Consider the following 16013-nt stretch of genomic DNA (forward strand, 5'->3'; position numbering starts at 1 on the left):
CAAAACTATCCTACACAATTCAAAATAAAGTTGGGGAGGTTTAAATTGATCCTGATAAGACCTAGACCACACAACATGCCCATTCAATAACGTGAATTATTTATTCACCATATGTTTTGTAGGAGTCTTGCTCTGACATACAAGCTTTCACAATGGTCTTTAAGATTGGCATGCTCGACATTTAAAAATAAAATCAATTTGGTATAAGTTAGATGTCCTGCTTTGCCAGGCTCATTGGACCTCGAGAAGATCATTTACCACCCTTCAATGGAAAAGCAAGTCTGTGGTACAAAGTACTGTCAATGAAGTATAATCATAATTTTGATGCTCCACGGATTAACGGCTTGTTGAAATTTTCCTGAGAAGCAACATTTTGAAATAAGAGAGCAGAGGAGAGCGACGTAGAAGGAAAATAGGCTATCATGCAACCTAGCAAGCCTCTTCATCGCTAGCTGGAAGACACTACTGCTTGCTTTTTGATTAAGTCTGTGTTGTCCTCTTCTGCTGAAGCTCCTACTTCGGGTTTTGTAGTTGGAATTTCTGCAGAGTCTACTGATGGTTCAGAAGGTTTTTCACTTGTATGTTCTATTCGTTCAAAGAAGAGAAGCAGTTCACAGTGCATAGTTTGAGGGAAGAGGTCTACTGCCATTGCTCTAACTGGACGGAAAGGGCTTCCCTTGACACGATTTGAGGGAGCTCGACAAAGGCTACCAGGAAAAATAAAGCAGAGTATTAGTGATACACTATTATAATTAATGTTCTTTGTTGGTCAGGACTTCTCATCCTCCTTCAAAGCATCAACTGCCACTTCGATAACCCCAAAAGACTGACAAAATTATGTTTGAAACACTACAAATCCATATTAAGCTGAGGATAAAACTCCTGCGGAACTTCATGGTAAAGCCCATTGTAAACTTACTCCACAAAGTTGTTCATGGCAGCTCGAGGATTGCAAGACACGTAGATGAGCTTTTTTAAGTGTTCAGCTTTTCGGATGGCAAGAATTACTTTGGAATCTAGAAATTCAAAGTAAAACTGGAGTTAGACTGTTCAGTTCCAACAGCTGTGTTTAAAATTAAGCAGCTCTGATCTGTTACTCTGTTTTGAGCACCATATTTTCTTACACTGAGCCCATCCAACCATATCAATACAACAAAAATCAGTCAAAAGAGGCCAATGCAGGCTATTCTACTAGCCACCTGTGGTCAATATTAACCAATTCATGGAAAGGTGGGGTATAGGCAGATGGCAATGACCAGCCCCTACTTTTACGCAGCAAAGTAAGATTTTTTGCCCTTCTGTTAGGCTAACCAAGTTCTATGCATTTAAGTAATCCAGTCGTTCTAGTCCAAAGGAGTGGTGCTGCAGTCCCTTTAACAACAGTATAAAGTGGCAAGGAAGTCTACAGCTGAGAAACAAAGAAACAGCTTCCTTTTCCTTTCTAGCCAGCGTCTAGCCATATTTGCAGCGATCCCCAGTTATTCCAGGGAGATGTAGAAAACTGCGATGCCCCATTTACTTTTGCCCCAACTGCTCCTTACGTCACACACCCTCTCTTCAGTTCAAGCCACTCTGCTAAAAAAGGGAGGGGGATGAAGGTGTAAACTCACGCAGCCCTGCTCGTGGAGGATCCACAATTGTAATAGAGTCTTGTAGAGCTAATGAGTTGACTAGGTAAGGAACGAGATCTTCAGCCTTTCCACTGTGGAATTCAACATTATTCAGTTCTGAAAGAAAAAAAATATTTATACTAATCCTTTAGCATAAACAAAGACGCATTAGTTGCCTACATTTTTTCTCTATACCAGCATTTGATACCCTGTTGCAAATCAGCCCAAAGTTACATTGTAAGTGCTAAATGCAAATATTCTGAAAAGGCTTCACTGCACCCACAGAAACAGCTATGTCCTATATTCAACAACTCATGGAATGCATCTACTGGAGGGTAATCTGCAGATTCAATGGAGATTCACCGTTCGAAGGGTTAAGGCACTGAGACCCTATCAAAATCAGGGATCTGGTCCCTGAAGTGGCTCACGACTTAAACCATAAGGCGGTTTTCCTAAACAGAACAACATGACATAAACAGATGCAGTTTTAACAGTTCTAAAATAATTGCCTTCAGGCTCAGAGGGAGGGGATCCTAGTTTATACACTCGAGGGCACAGTCCATTGCATTTAATCAATTGTTTACAACCTGGTCCTTCCCTGAAAAAGCTCAGCCTTTAAACTGGGTTCTTAAGCAACTTGTAGGATCAGCTGTAGAAGCTAAACATCAGTCTTCAAGACAACTGCCTTCCAAAGGCAAGGCTCCTACCAATTTAAAATGGTGCTAGATTCCTCCTGTTTTACAGTCCTTAGTTATGACCATGACTTGAGGTTTTTGTTAACAGAGAAACCTTAACAAGCCTTTAGGTCTTCAAACTTCTTTTGACACCCTAAAAAACAGAACCCTCGACACCTCATAGTTCTCCAATGTTCATGTGGCTGTGGATTTATATATGGATATACAGCTCCAGGCTGCATTTTGGACTCCGTTTTCATAACGTTTGATCAGCCAGTAAATATTTTTCGCCAGGCTGCCTAACAAGCAACCAGGCACATACATGGAGTCACTATAGGGAAGGGTCAGCATCAATTGAATTTTGGCACCCTGCTGCAAGGTATTTGACCTAAACTTTCCTATGATCAACACAGAGCTGTACAGAAAGGATCGTGTGAACTATCTTTAAACCATTTTGAGTTCTGCCAAGGGAGATTCTTATTTAAAAGGTCAGTAGAACTCCATTGCTAAAGCAATACATCTGATGAAGAGAGATGTGGTTTTTGAAAGCTTATGCTACAGTAAAGTTGGTTAGTCTTAAAGGTGCTACTGGACTCTTTTCTGTATTGCTAAAGCAGGCACTTCATTCCTGCAATGATGCTTAAACTGGGAGCCTCCTTAAAATGTTAAATGCCAAGTCACTGTCGGGAAACTATAATGCTGGAGGATTTGGGGGGAGGGGGCTGGAATCTAAGGCAGGCTTTATTCAGATGGTTAAACAGAGATTTTCAGATGATCCAAAAGAAACCATTTTTGTTCTTTAACAAGGTATGCATGTGCCATCATCACAGAAAAGAGGTAATCCTTTGTATGGAGACATTTCTATTACAAAACAGCCTGCCAGTCACTGATTTTCTAGCAATCTGAAACGATCTAGCAATCTGAACCTGTTTTAAAAAAAGGTTCTACTCCCCAAAAGAGGTAAGTTAAAGATTACAGTCCTAGAAAAACACACCTAAAGATTCTCAAGACCAAAGGGAATCCTTATTTCATAACTTAATTGTTGACACACTAAACTCTGCCCTTTGATTCAAATTTGAGAGATCAAAATAATGAATGTTTTATTTTACCAACCGTTAAGCTGAGCGTTCACCCTGGCGTCTTCCACAGCTTCCTGACACAGCTCAATTCCGACCACCTTCTTCACTTTCTGTAGAACCAAAGTGACAAGTGCGCAGTTGGTGGGTGATGTAAACATACTGTGAACGTGGATATCACCACCACTGCACTCCCCCTGGATGCCAGCCTCAGATCTCTCTTCGCTGAGGACTGCAACTAAGGATCTGATTGGCTCAGCCGGCTGCCCAGCTGCTCTTTAGAATGTTAACCCATGGAAGCCGTTTCACTCAGCAGCTCTGTGTACACTGTAATTGTAGGAGACAGAACAGAAACCAACAACTGGTTCATAGAGGGCTTTTCGCTTTGCAGTGAACTGGAATCCCACACAAAGATGCAGTTCCAGAGAGAGAGCGAGAAAGAGAGAGAGAGAGAGAGCTTTCTGCATTAAACCACAGAAAAAAGCGGAGGCGCTTTCCCAGGAAGGTAGAAGAAGAACAGAAGCAAGAACAACTGGTTGTTGTCTTGCACTTACTTTAAACTCAGGTGCACAAAGAGAAAACTGACAAGCCACTCAGGGCTGAACTTCAGGCGATAATCTTGAGTCAATTAGAAGTAGTGCCATCTCTTTAGCAGTTGAGAACCAAAGCGGAGGTTTGGAATTTTTCAAAACTAAAAGCACCTGAGCGAAGGTATTTTCTTAAGAAAGCCAGAGCTACTTTCCTACTGACATGATCACCTCTGCCCCTTGAAAAAAAATAGATTTAGGACTACATTGCTTTAAATGCCTAATTCCCACCACCTGTTTCAAGTGTTATATCAGGAAACAAACAATTTCTGTAAGTGACAATTTTGGAATCACTTTTAAACTATACTGGAATGATAGTTAATCTGCTGAACTACCGTACCATCCCCAACCTCTGGCTCACCTTGGCAAGTGAAATGCCAATTGATCCTGTTCCACAGCAGACATCAAGCACTGTAGTATCCTGGCTGACCTGGGCCCAGTCTTGAATAGTAGAGTACAGAACCTCAGCAGCCTGTGTATTTACCTGCACAATCCACAACACACACACACACACAGTCAGTGATCAAGCAAGTCAGAACCTAAACCATCATGACTTAAATAAAAATGACAAGTTCAAACTACAATCTGTCCAGAAATCGAGAATAAAGATTAATCTACTGCAGGGGTCCCCAACGTGGTGCCCATGGGAGCAATTATACCTGCCAACATCTTTTCTGGTGCCCAAGTGTTTCTAGAAAGTGGGTGGGGCTGGGTGGGGCTTTTGCAAAGCATAGCTTGTTTGGCCATTGGAGTACTGACTGGCTGTGCAGATTTTTAAAAACATTGCTTTGGCAGAAGCGGCTTCCACAGCACAAGGATCTTTACTGGGTGACTGAAGGTAAGCTGAAGCAGCCGTTTTATGCCTGGCTCGGTCTCCTGCAGTAGCCAGTTTGTGGCAGCCACATCGTTACTGCGCCTGCCACACTGTGTCAGAATTCCAACTGGGCCTGCAGGTTCAAAGAGGTTAGGGACCCCTGATCTACTGAGAAACAACAAATATAACTCGTATGTATAGAAGATTTTAAAATATGACCCCACACATACTTAGCACAAGCAACATCATGCAACACTGGCATCACTGAGTATTTTCAGATGCTTGAAAAACGAAGAAGTGTACACCCCTAAGTAGGTGTGCGTGCACAGCTCTGACTCTTGAAAGCTCATTACCTGGAAATCTAGTTGGTCTTTAAGGTGCTGTTGGACCCAGATCTTGCTCTTCTAGATTTCCAAGGTACAAGCTTTCAAGAGTCAAAACTTTCTTCGTCAGATATCTTACAAAAATATCTGGCAAAGGGAGCTTTGACTTGAAAGTTCATACCCTGGAAATCTAGTTGGTCTTTAAGATGCTATTGGACCTGGATCTTGCTCTTACTGCAAACTAAAACAGCTACACACATCAAATGCTATGTCAGAAATTGATGGGAGAAAACTTCTCCTGAAAGCAAAAACCTATTTCTTAACTTTTGGAGATGTTGTATGCAAGCTCGCTTGAAGTATTATCTTCCACTGAAAAGAAAGTATTCTTCAGATCTCATTCACACCTTGACAGATCTGCTTTTGAAGTCAACCAATGCACTTTGAAGCGCGAAAAAGGTCAAAGCCTCAGTTCAGGGTCGCGATGTCACCCAAAGGAAGACACAGTTATCTGACTGTAGCACAAGCGACTCTCTGCTAGAGCATTCACAAAAGGGAGCATCTGCAAGCCACAGAGAATCAGGACAGCTTATGCACCACCCTAAAAGCACACTGGGTACCCCAGCTCCAGACTGGATATGCTGATACAAACCAGCATGGCCACTATATATTAACACACCTACTTCAAAAACATTGCAGGAGAGAGGGGTGGCATGAAAGGACAAGTTTGTGCTACTTCCCTTCCAAAGACTGTTTCTGTTCCTCAGTCAATAGGCCATCAAAGCTACTTCAGCTATACGGGAGCACATTTTTTTTTTTACATAATCCTCTTGCTGTGAAGAAGATCACAGCCATTCATTTCACTGCTAGTAAACGATGCTACAAAGCATTATCATTTACTTGGAAAAATGCATGAGGAGAAATCCGGAACTTTAGCCCAAGAAGATCTTCATATATGTACTTGTCACCAGCAATGTGTTCTAAGGCCAAATCTTCACGATTGGGAGATTTCCTGGGAGGAAAAATAGCATTTAATCATGATCTGTTTAATCTGTTAATGGCATTCAGAAGTAAGAGCACAGATATTTATTTTATTTATTTATGTCATCTATAGTCTGCCTTGCTCACTGAGACTCAAGGCAGAGTGAGATTAGCAGTCAATATCAAGGACATTTCAATAAACAATGCCATCGGATAAATAAATGCAAGTTTACAAAGATGTAACATTAACAAAAACCCAATACAAAGTTGAAGAAATGCTGAGAGAGAGCATAAGCAATTCTAGCACTGACATTAGACAACAAAGAACTACCCAGTAGGGTCATACTTAACGCAACAGATAATATATAGGAGCACATACTTAAAACAATAGATAGTCAAATAAAACAGAAAAACTATTTTTAAAATCTACTTAATCTCTAGAATGCATTTCCTTCCCATTTGTTCTCTATTTTTATGGACTCCACTGCACCTACTGGATGCAGTACAGAACACAGTTAAGCAAGCTCCGTTAGCGATTATCTCAACAGGGCTTAAAGCATGTACAGCTATAAACGGACATGTTTATAGCAATTATCTGACACAATCATTAAAACAAACTTTTTGTCTAAAATAGAAGCATCTCATACAACAACAGCAGTCCATTAAATGAAGTATATTTTGTACTTGTTTAAAGGATTGTCTTCCTTTGTTACAAAGACCTCCCCTGCCTTTTGGTTGGTTCAGAAGAAAAAAGGCCACCGAGATGCAATGCTTACCTCTGGCCTTCCTGCACAAAGTACAGAGAAGTTATTCCACTATCCTTGCCAAGGCCTTCTGTGAAGTGCTTTGCCAGAGAGCTTTGCAGTTCAGTCAGCTCTTCTTTATTTAATTTCTAGACGTTTCAGAAATACAAAGGGGGGGGGAGATGCCTCAGTGACTGACCACCTTCCCAGCTTGGAAGTAGTTGCTACTACATTGTGTGTCAGCATATGCAGACTTCTGCCTGAGAACACCCCCTCAACTTGCAAGCCTCTGTGCATCTGAGGACACACCTCCCTTTGCCCACTATGCCTCAGGAGGTTTCATCAGGGCCTGATCGAGGGGGGGCAGGGGGGGGTAGCCTGCCCCCGGCACTGCCAGGGAGGGGGCGCCGGGAGCAGCTGCCAACTGCCGGGAGTGCGCAGGCAGCAGCGTGGGCAGTCTTGCAGCCTCCCGCGCTGCCTTTCGCCTGCCCAGCAAGACAGGGGGCAGCCGGCTTGCCGCGCGCCCCGTCCTGCAGGGCAGGCAAAAGGGAGCGTGGCCACCCATGCCATTCGTCTGCCCCGCAGGACAGGTGAATGGCGCAGGCGGCCTCACAGCCCCCGTGCTGCCTTTTGCCTGCCCTGCAGGACAGGGCGCGCGTGGCAAGCCGGCCGCCCTGTCCTGCAGGGCAGACGAAAGGCAGCACGGGGGGCTGCGAGGCCGCCCATGCCATTCGCCTGCGGGGAGGTGAATGGCACGGGCGGCTTCCCAGCCCCGCACGCTGCCTCCGCCGCTCCGCCCTGTGTGATGTCACCGAAATGACATCATCACGCAGCGCCAGGAGCGTGCACTAGGGTTGTCCTGGGCACCGGCAACCCTAGATCCAGCCCTGGGTTTCATATTGTTTCTTCAAGAGCATTCAAACTTCTCGAGCAGGAGCAATTTATTGCAATCCTGCAATTAAGACTGCTCATTAGTATGAAAATCCTATGAAGTACCTGTGGATTGAAATAAGCAATTGCCATGATGTGACCATTCCGGCTGGTTCGAACCGTTAACTGTTTCCAGTGTCCATCATAGGTTTCCGGGCTGTAGACACTGTAAGGTGTAGACCTGCAATTTTCAAAGCCTGTTACTAGACCTGAATTTAAAACACGCCCACAAACATTTTTGCTAAGATGCAATATTATAGACAGGTTCTGAGCAAGATCAAGAAACATTCCTTCTTGGTCTTTGACAAGGAAAACTTTCTTTTCAGAGCCTCCAGGTGTTGTGATCTTCAGATTACAGCGTGTACATGAATATCTTGACCATTTTCACCGTGATTTCTTCACATCGCTTTTCTATGAATTTGTCTTGCATTTATCAGATAATGAAGGATTCTACATACTGGCAGATGAAAGTGCATGATCTTCTAAAGTTCTCTTCCTAAGAAACTGGTATCTAATAGAAAGGACCCTAGTTAGATTTCTTAGGCTTTTTATATTTCAAGGGAGAGAAGGGAGGGAAAGATTCAAGTTGTTTTATATCGGTTTTGAAGCAGGGGGTTGTAGAAGACAAATGGTTGGGGTGAAACATATAGAATTAGCACCATTTTCATGCATATGAAATGAACCACAGATTTATAACTTGACTAAAATCAGTTTCAAATTTTCAATTAATGCAAACCATGGTTTGCATTAACCATAGCCGAGGGTGCTGTGCAACCTCACAATTCAACACTAATGCTACTCAACCATTAACACAAAAAAAATCCTTGAAGCAAATTGTGTTCCAGCCTGATATACCTGAAGGAGACAAAGCCTTTCCATCACTCAGCCTCACCTTATGTAATCTTGAAAGGCCTTCACTATCTTTTTGGCAACCTCAGGAATGTGAATGGTATCAAAGGGCTCCACAACTGCACATGTCCCACCTTTGTATTTGCCAAGGCGGAAGCCCACGCTTTTATCTTCCTGATTGGGGCCTATGCCAATCAAAAATTCACACTTGTTGCGATATTCAGTCTACATGTAAAACAAGAGAAAGTTTAGGGCACTCCTCAAGAATGTGGTTTGCGGAGAAATGGCTTCCTTTTTTTGAATATGTTGATACAAATAATATTCAGCCTAAATCAAAAATACTTCAAACAATTACTCTCTCTAGAACTTTTATGCTTTAATTTATATGCCTTGTCAAATTATATAATACTTGACTGTATATATCTAACTCCCTCCTGTATCAAAATAGTTTTGTAATGGTTAAAGTTTAGATTCATAAGTGTTTGTTTGTATGTTGTATGGTTTAATTGCAATAAAAAAATTTTTAAAAAAAAGAATGTGGTTTGCCACTTCCATCCTGAAACATCTATTGGAAACCCTCTTGTCTTGTATCAGAATTCCAAAGGTGCCCATGAGTGCAAGATGATCGGAGACCCCTGCTCTAGATTAAGCCATGGAGAAGTCCTTCATCAATTGCATTATACAATATTCACCTCTGCAGCAACACATACCACCGTATTAGCCAAGTCCATCTAATAATTGCAGGTTTTAGTTGCTATAATTTTAAGTCCTCCATGCCTGTAATTCTTCAAAATTTTTAAACATAGTGTCACATGTCATACAGCAATTTTATGCCCAACCTGTGATGGTGATGCTTTCACCCCTTCCAGAGCGCAACACAGGCCACTGTACTTCTCCTTCTGGATGAAGAGCCATGGTAGCAGAGCTCTGTTGTTGTTTCCAATTTCCCTGGAAAAAACGTTCTATTTGTTTATGTTACACATTTTTATAACCCTTGTTAGTCATTATCGTTCAGTATGTTTCCTAGATCTAACAAACAACTGAACATCATGTATTAGTGGGTGGTAAAGCTGTATATACCACTTACGCATGTCCAGGAGAGAAAAGAGACTTCAGTCAAAGTAAGGAACAGCTTTAAACACGCTGTCACATTGACACAATCCAAGAGTAAACTTTATAGCGGCATGTGCCTCATAAAGCGACAAAGCACTCATAACAGTGGCTCACCAGGACTTTTACTGAAAATCTGAGATCTTGGGGCTAACGTGTGTCATCAGTACTGAACATTAAGATCACTTCCCATCCTAGTGAACTGGAGTGCCTGTGTCCTCTGCCCTTCCCTTGCATTTGCCACTTCTGGTAGCCACCAGATCATCATACACAGCTTCAGTCAAGAAAACATGGCATCAGAGTCTGGACAGCCAGCAGCACTAAGAGTGGATCAGCAGGTACTACTGATGGGGGGGAGGGAGGGGAGAGATCCAGTTGCTGAGGTCTTGCTTATCTCTGCTATCAGAACTAGACAATTGGAAACATTGCTTTTAAAGGATGGTCCCCTTCCTTACACATATACCCTTTAGATAAAGGGGCAGGAACCGGAGTTTTAGTTCTACTGATAAGCTAAGTCGGTACAATCCTGAGCACGTCTGCTTAGAAGTCAGCTCTACTAAATTCAGTAGAACTTCCAAAGAGTTGAGCAGGCTTGGGATTGCAAATTTGACCAGACTCCTCTGGCTTAGCAGTTTCAGGGCTGCGTTTGCCAACATCTCAAGACTTGTGAACACCATTCAAAGTATTCTTTTAACAACAAAAAGTAGTATTACCGTGTCAATTTCAGCAACACTTGCTCACATTCTTGCTTCTTCTTTGCAAGCTGTTCCTCATACAGTACATTCCACAAAGGAGTCACCACATCTGCTATTTGTTTACTAAGAGGCTCCTCTCTGCCATCTTTTGACAAGGATGGGCACTTAGCTGCTGCATGCTCTTTCACCTCTTCCTCTCCTTCGTCTTCCTCCTCCCTTCTTCTCTTCTTCATGATGGGATCAGCCTTTGGCTTTGCAAGCCTGACACTTAAGTTGCGGTTCTTCCACAAGACTCCATGAAGGACCTTCATGGCTTTGTCTCTTTCCTCCTCAGTCTTAAAGGTGACAAAAGCAAAAGTCTGTCTCCCCAACAGTTTTATCTTGTGAGGGTTCAGACCATATTTGGCAAGAAATTTCTTCACTTCATTAAAACCTATGTATTTTGGAAGGTTCTGAATTTCAACTTTATAAATCTCTGAAGTAAACAAGTCATCTTTAATATACCTGTACATGTTGGAATTATCTGATGTATTCTTTTTGTTACTTTCTTCCACATCTTCCTTCATTTCCTTCTCAGTTGCGCTTTCTGTTTTCACAAAAAGAACTGTACTTTGTTCATCAGCTATGGGGCTGTCATTATTTTCTTCCATAATTTAAACTAACCAGGAAAGAAGCATTTACAGAATTAACTCTCCGTGGCTTGCAGATGAGACAACCCGTGAAATCAAGTGTCTTTTTTCGCTAGGATAAAAAGGGGAGAAATTAGCAATTTTCTTACTGGATGGTTTCACCAAGTCAGGTTAGCACTAAGACCAAGGATGCTTTCCAAAAAAATTTATTCAAGCCTTCTGCCAGTAACTCAGGGCACACAACTGGGTAATACACTTATGTAAAGAGCTGCAACGATGTTTTTAAAAATAATTCTATTAACAGAAAAAAGGAGAAAAACCAACAGCAAGGGTGACCACACACAAGAGCTTGGGGAGGATCCTCAATTCTCTCTTCAGAATGGTATATCAAACTTTATGGCAGTTTTGTTACCTTAGGCAAGTTCTTTGTTTGCATTGTTTTCCAGTCCTTCAATCTTAGCCCCACTGCATTGTTTTGTTCATTAGAGATATTTGCTGTTTGCTTAAATTGTTTTTATCTTATTGTGCAATTAATCATGAGTCTCCGAGAGAGAGGTGGGCTATTAATAATAATTATAATGTCTACAGCTTCTCCCTGGCTCAACCCCTCGGATGTCCAGTTAAAAATTTATTAAGTGGGAGGCAAGAGCTTTCTTTCCCCAAGTCTCTGGGAGAGCTGGCAGCAGCATAAGGCAGTTTCTCTGGCCACTGCCTAGACAAGAGACAATCAGGGAAGTGAGCTATAAGTATAATAAATAAGTACATTTACTAAAATATGCTCAGATTAAAAAAGGCAAGATAAATGCACCCCACGCTTTCCTGAGTACTTACTGTTAATAACTGTGAGGAGGGAATTTCTACAGGAACAACTTCTCACCCTGGGTAGACAAATGATACCTGCCAAAAGGCCCTCCACTTTTATACAACTATTAACTTGAAAGAACTTGGTCCTTCTGTTCTTAAAAATAGGGGAAACAGATATTGGGGGGATTAGCACCAAGCCACCTGTCGTAGGGTGTTTCTTGGTGAGTTGAAAGCACCTGGTAAAGATCATAAGCAAACAGATGCCCTGCAGTCCCTTAAAGGATACCAAAATACAATTCCTATCAATTTTTGATTAAAAAAAAACAACCTGAGAGCAGAGAGAGTAAAAGAAAATCAAGCCATTTTTTTGAGAAATGGCAGATTTTTTCTATTATCTCAGAGTAGGACTTCCATTTATGCATTAAAGACAATTTTTACTTCAGCTTAATGTATCAGTCAAGCAGCACTGTCTATAGTATTATAAACTCATTTTCCTTTCTGAGAAACACCTTGATAAAATGGTAAGATCTACCCCTTCTTCTGTCTCTCCCATGAAACCAACTGTGGCTTTTGTAATGAATGTACTGTGCTAGTTACATGAATCAATGTGCCTATAAACGAGCATAAAATAAGTCAATCTTTCAAGTTCAGTTATTTGTAGGTCCATGTCTGATGACACAATTTCTATCAGTGAAGTGGCTGTCTTAGGATGCAGCCCTAAGCAGAGTTAAGGCTTTCTAAACCCAATGACTGAGATGGACTGAGAAGGGAGCAATTCTGTTTAGTTCGTCACAGCAAAAATAAGCAGGAGTTGAGTGCCACCTTTAAGACTAAGAAAGTTTTATTCCAGCATAAACTTTCAGGGACTACAGCCTACTTCCTCTGATACAAGGGGAGGAAGTTGTAGGCTGTTCTGCTTTTACAAATCAAAAATCCAAGAACAAAATCTGCATAATAACTTTTATTATGACCACCAATCAAAATGACACAAATCAGATGCGAAATCAGATGTGATGAACAGATCCTCACATAAGGTTAAGACAAATTCTGTTAATTCCTCTTTACCCTGTTTCTCCTTGCAACCCCCAAATCCTCCTCTTTTCCTCTTTTTAGGAATATGGAGTCAGTTTCTAATTAATTCCTTTATGATCAAAGAGAAATTTGAAGAGAGGCGGGGCAGGAAGGGAGGGAAGGTTTGCAAAATTCCACTCTGTAGGTGCTCAGAGGCAGTCAGTGTCTTCCTATCTTCCTGCTACAGCACCGCCCTGCAGCATGTAACATAAAATACTGCAAGGGCTGAAGTTACAAAAGGGTGCCTTGATTTCTCTTCAAAGAGAAATCCTGCTTTTAAAAGAGAAAAGAAGGAATCAGTGGCTATATTTTTTTAAAAGTCAATTTTGAAAAAAGAAATTCCCCACCCCATACTAACCGTATCCTCACGACGTAGCATTTAAGGTGGCACAATACTCCCATTTTATTTTTGCTGCCAGAGGCTATACATGCTACCCTATTGCAGAAAGCATGCCAGAAGACAAACTTAGCTCCACCATACACCTTTTGGAAGCATGCACATGTGACCTGCTAAAACTGAAGCGCCTTCCCTTTACTCCTTTTCCCATCTGTTGTAGGGTTGCCAACTCTGGTTGGGGAAATTCCTTGATATTTGGGGGTGGACCCTGGAGTGGATGGGATTTGGGAAGAGAAAGGACTTCAGTGGAGAATGAAATCCACCCTTCAAAGCTGCCATTTTCTACAGAGGAACTAAGGTTGCCAGATCCAGGTTAGAAAATTCCTAGAGATTTTGAGGGGTGAAGCCTGGAGATGAGGGACCTCAGCAGGGTATACCATTCAACTCTCCAAAGCTGCCATTTTCTCCAGGGGTACTGATCTCTGTAGTCTGGGTATCAACTGTAATTCCAGATCTCCAGGCCCCACCTGGTAGTTGGCAATCCGACTGAGAAGCATTCCTGCTGCATACATGTCTAGGGTCGCCAACTCTGACTTGGGAAATTCCTGGAGATTTAGGGGGGGTGGATCTCGGGGAAGGCAAGGTTTAGGGAGGGGAAGGAGCTCAGCGGGTTATAATGCCATAGAATTCACCCTCTGAAGCAGCCATTTTCTCTGGGCGGTCTGATTTCTAGTCCAGGGATCAGTTTGAATTCCGGGAGACCTCCAGGTCCCACCTGGAGGTTGGCACCGCCACCCCCCAAAGGCTGCAACGTACGAGCAATATAAAGCAAGCTACAAACAGGGCGGGCGGAAGGGCCACCATCCGCAAGCCCACCTTCTCTCCTCGTCCTCTCACATCCTCTTCGCGGGGAAGGCCCTGCAGTCAGCGCAACGCCACAAACTAGACGCAGCCGGAGGAGGCGGAGCGGGGGGGGGGAGAGAGAGAGAGAGAGAGAGAAGCGTCGACCGGTGACGTCACCGCGCGATGGTTAAAAAGACGTTACTGCTTCTGTGGGAGTTTTGCTTTTTTCAAAAGGGACGTTCCTCACCCTTCCTTTCATTTTTTTTTACCCACTACATCATGAATTGAAAACCAGGCATCGCTGCGTGCTTTTTAAATTCCCACTCCCTCTCCCACGGCGCAGCTTCTTTTCCCTTTCGCCGCACGCGGGCGCCATTTTAAGCGGAGAGTCTCTGGCCTGCCGCCTGGCCCCGGTGCAATGGCTGATGGGAAAAACCCGCGAACTGAATCTGAGGCCTAGAGTCCAGGCCTGGCAGGAAGGGTTGTGCGGCGAACTGTGTCCTTCTTTTAAGTATGCTGGTGGCGCTGTATATTGAGGAGGGGAATAATAAGAGTTACGTCACACCTTTCACGGCTGGTGATAAGGGTTACCTTACCTTAATGTGTATGAAAGGCAGTCACGCTAAGTGTTACTAAGGGGATAGTAGTGGCCTACCATACAGGGCTGCTGTAAAGTTGACGAGATAATACATGGGAACAGCTTTGAATACTCTGAACGCTATATCAGGATTGGAGTCCAGCGGCACTTCAGAGACCAACAAGATTTTCAGGGTAGGAGCTTTTGAGAGTTAGAGCTCCCTTCTTCAGATACCTGACTCTTAGGGTTAACAGCTCCAAGTTGGGAAATTCCTGGAGATCTGGGGGGGTGAAACCTGGAGAAAGTGGGATTTGGGAAGGCAAAGGACCTTGGCATGGCATAATTCCATAGAGTCCACCCCCCCAAAGTAGTCATTTTCTCCAGGTGAACTGATAGCTGTGGCCTGGAGACCAGTTGTAATTCTGGGAGATCTCCAGCCACTACTTGGAGGCTGGCAACCCTACTGACTCTGGAAAGCTTACACTCTGAAAATCTTGTTGGTCTCTAAAGGGTCACTGGACTCAAATCCTGATGTTCTACTGTAGGCCAACACAGCTGCCTACCTGAAACTATCTTCATGAAAGGCACCAAATTCAGCCGCATGAAGTGGAAAGTATCAAAAATCTCTCCCAGAAACAGGCTCAGGGATCACCTCTCATACCTGTATCTAAAGAATGGAACTTTGAGTCTCAAAAGTTTTCACCCTGAAAAAAATTGTTGGTGTCTAACGTGCCACTGGACTCAAATCCTGTGGTTCTACTGCAGACCAACATAGCTGTCTAGCTACCTGAAGCTACCTAAAATCTAGGTAAATGAATGGTTCTACAGGACTTGAATCATGTAAATGCATTATATTATTCAAGCAAATGTACATGCTGCACCTGCGTAGGTGGGAAGTAAGCCCCATTAACTTTCATCAGAAAAAAAATGCTGTATTTTTCCTTGGAAAAATTTCCAACCCACATATGCAAATATAGTCTGGTTATAGTTGTCAGGACTGTTGTGCTGCAAATTCATCGTGCTCAATGGACTCGATGTGGGCTAAGAAATGGAGACAAACCCCACTGTTTGTGCATGGTCCAAAGTTGCTCATAATGCCTTTGCCAACGTTGTTGTGAGGATAATATAACACACTTTGTAAACTGCTGAGTGGACATTAGGTTGTCCTGAAGGGCAATATATAAATCGAATGTTGTTACTTAAACAATTGCTGCTGTGTAGTCCATACCCTATTGTATTGTTTACTGAATGCCCCAGCTGTTGTTGATGGTATTGACTCACACTGTGTAATCAGCCTTGGACTATAAATGATACAAATAAAAAATAAAAATTATTTTAAATTTGAATTGGAAAAATTTCCCAA

At 42.7% G+C, this 16013-nt stretch overlaps 1 protein-coding gene across 1 annotated transcript; it reads right to left on the reverse strand.

Moving 5' to 3' along the window:
- Positions 1–84: 84 nt before the first annotated feature.
- TRMT2A (tRNA methyltransferase 2 homolog A) lies at positions 85–14438 on the reverse strand. Its single transcript, XM_054996133.1, has 12 exons — positions 14107–14438; positions 10408–11130; positions 9424–9532; positions 8628–8809; positions 7802–7916; positions 6839–6954; positions 5982–6093; positions 4309–4431; positions 3398–3473; positions 1611–1727; positions 920–1016; positions 85–707 (listed from the first exon to the last, which is right to left on the reverse strand). The coding sequence occupies exons 2-12, from the start codon at positions 11037–11039 to the stop codon at positions 449–451; spliced, it is 1938 nt and encodes a 645-aa protein (XP_054852108.1). The 5' UTR covers positions 11040–11130; positions 14107–14438; the 3' UTR covers positions 85–448.
- Between the last annotated feature and the right edge of the window lie 1575 nt (positions 14439–16013).

Source organism: Eublepharis macularius, chromosome 13 (assembly GCF_028583425.1).
Source record: "Eublepharis macularius isolate TG4126 chromosome 13, MPM_Emac_v1.0, whole genome shotgun sequence".
NCBI classification, from domain to species: domain Eukaryota; kingdom Metazoa; phylum Chordata; class Lepidosauria; order Squamata; family Eublepharidae; genus Eublepharis; species Eublepharis macularius.

Coding starts and splice junctions, on each gene's coding strand:
- TRMT2A (XM_054996133.1), bottom strand. CDS start 11,039: ATGGAAGAAAATAATGACAGCCCCATAGCTGATGAACAAAGTACAGTT. Junction 1,017..1,610: donor TCCTCCACGAGCAGGGCTGC/GTGAGTTTACAC, acceptor TTGAATTTCTAG/ATTCCAAAGTAATTCTTGCC. Junction 708..919: donor GCCATGAACAACTTTGTGGA/GTAAGTTTACAA, acceptor TTTTCCTGGTAG/CCTTTGTCGAGCTCCCTCAA.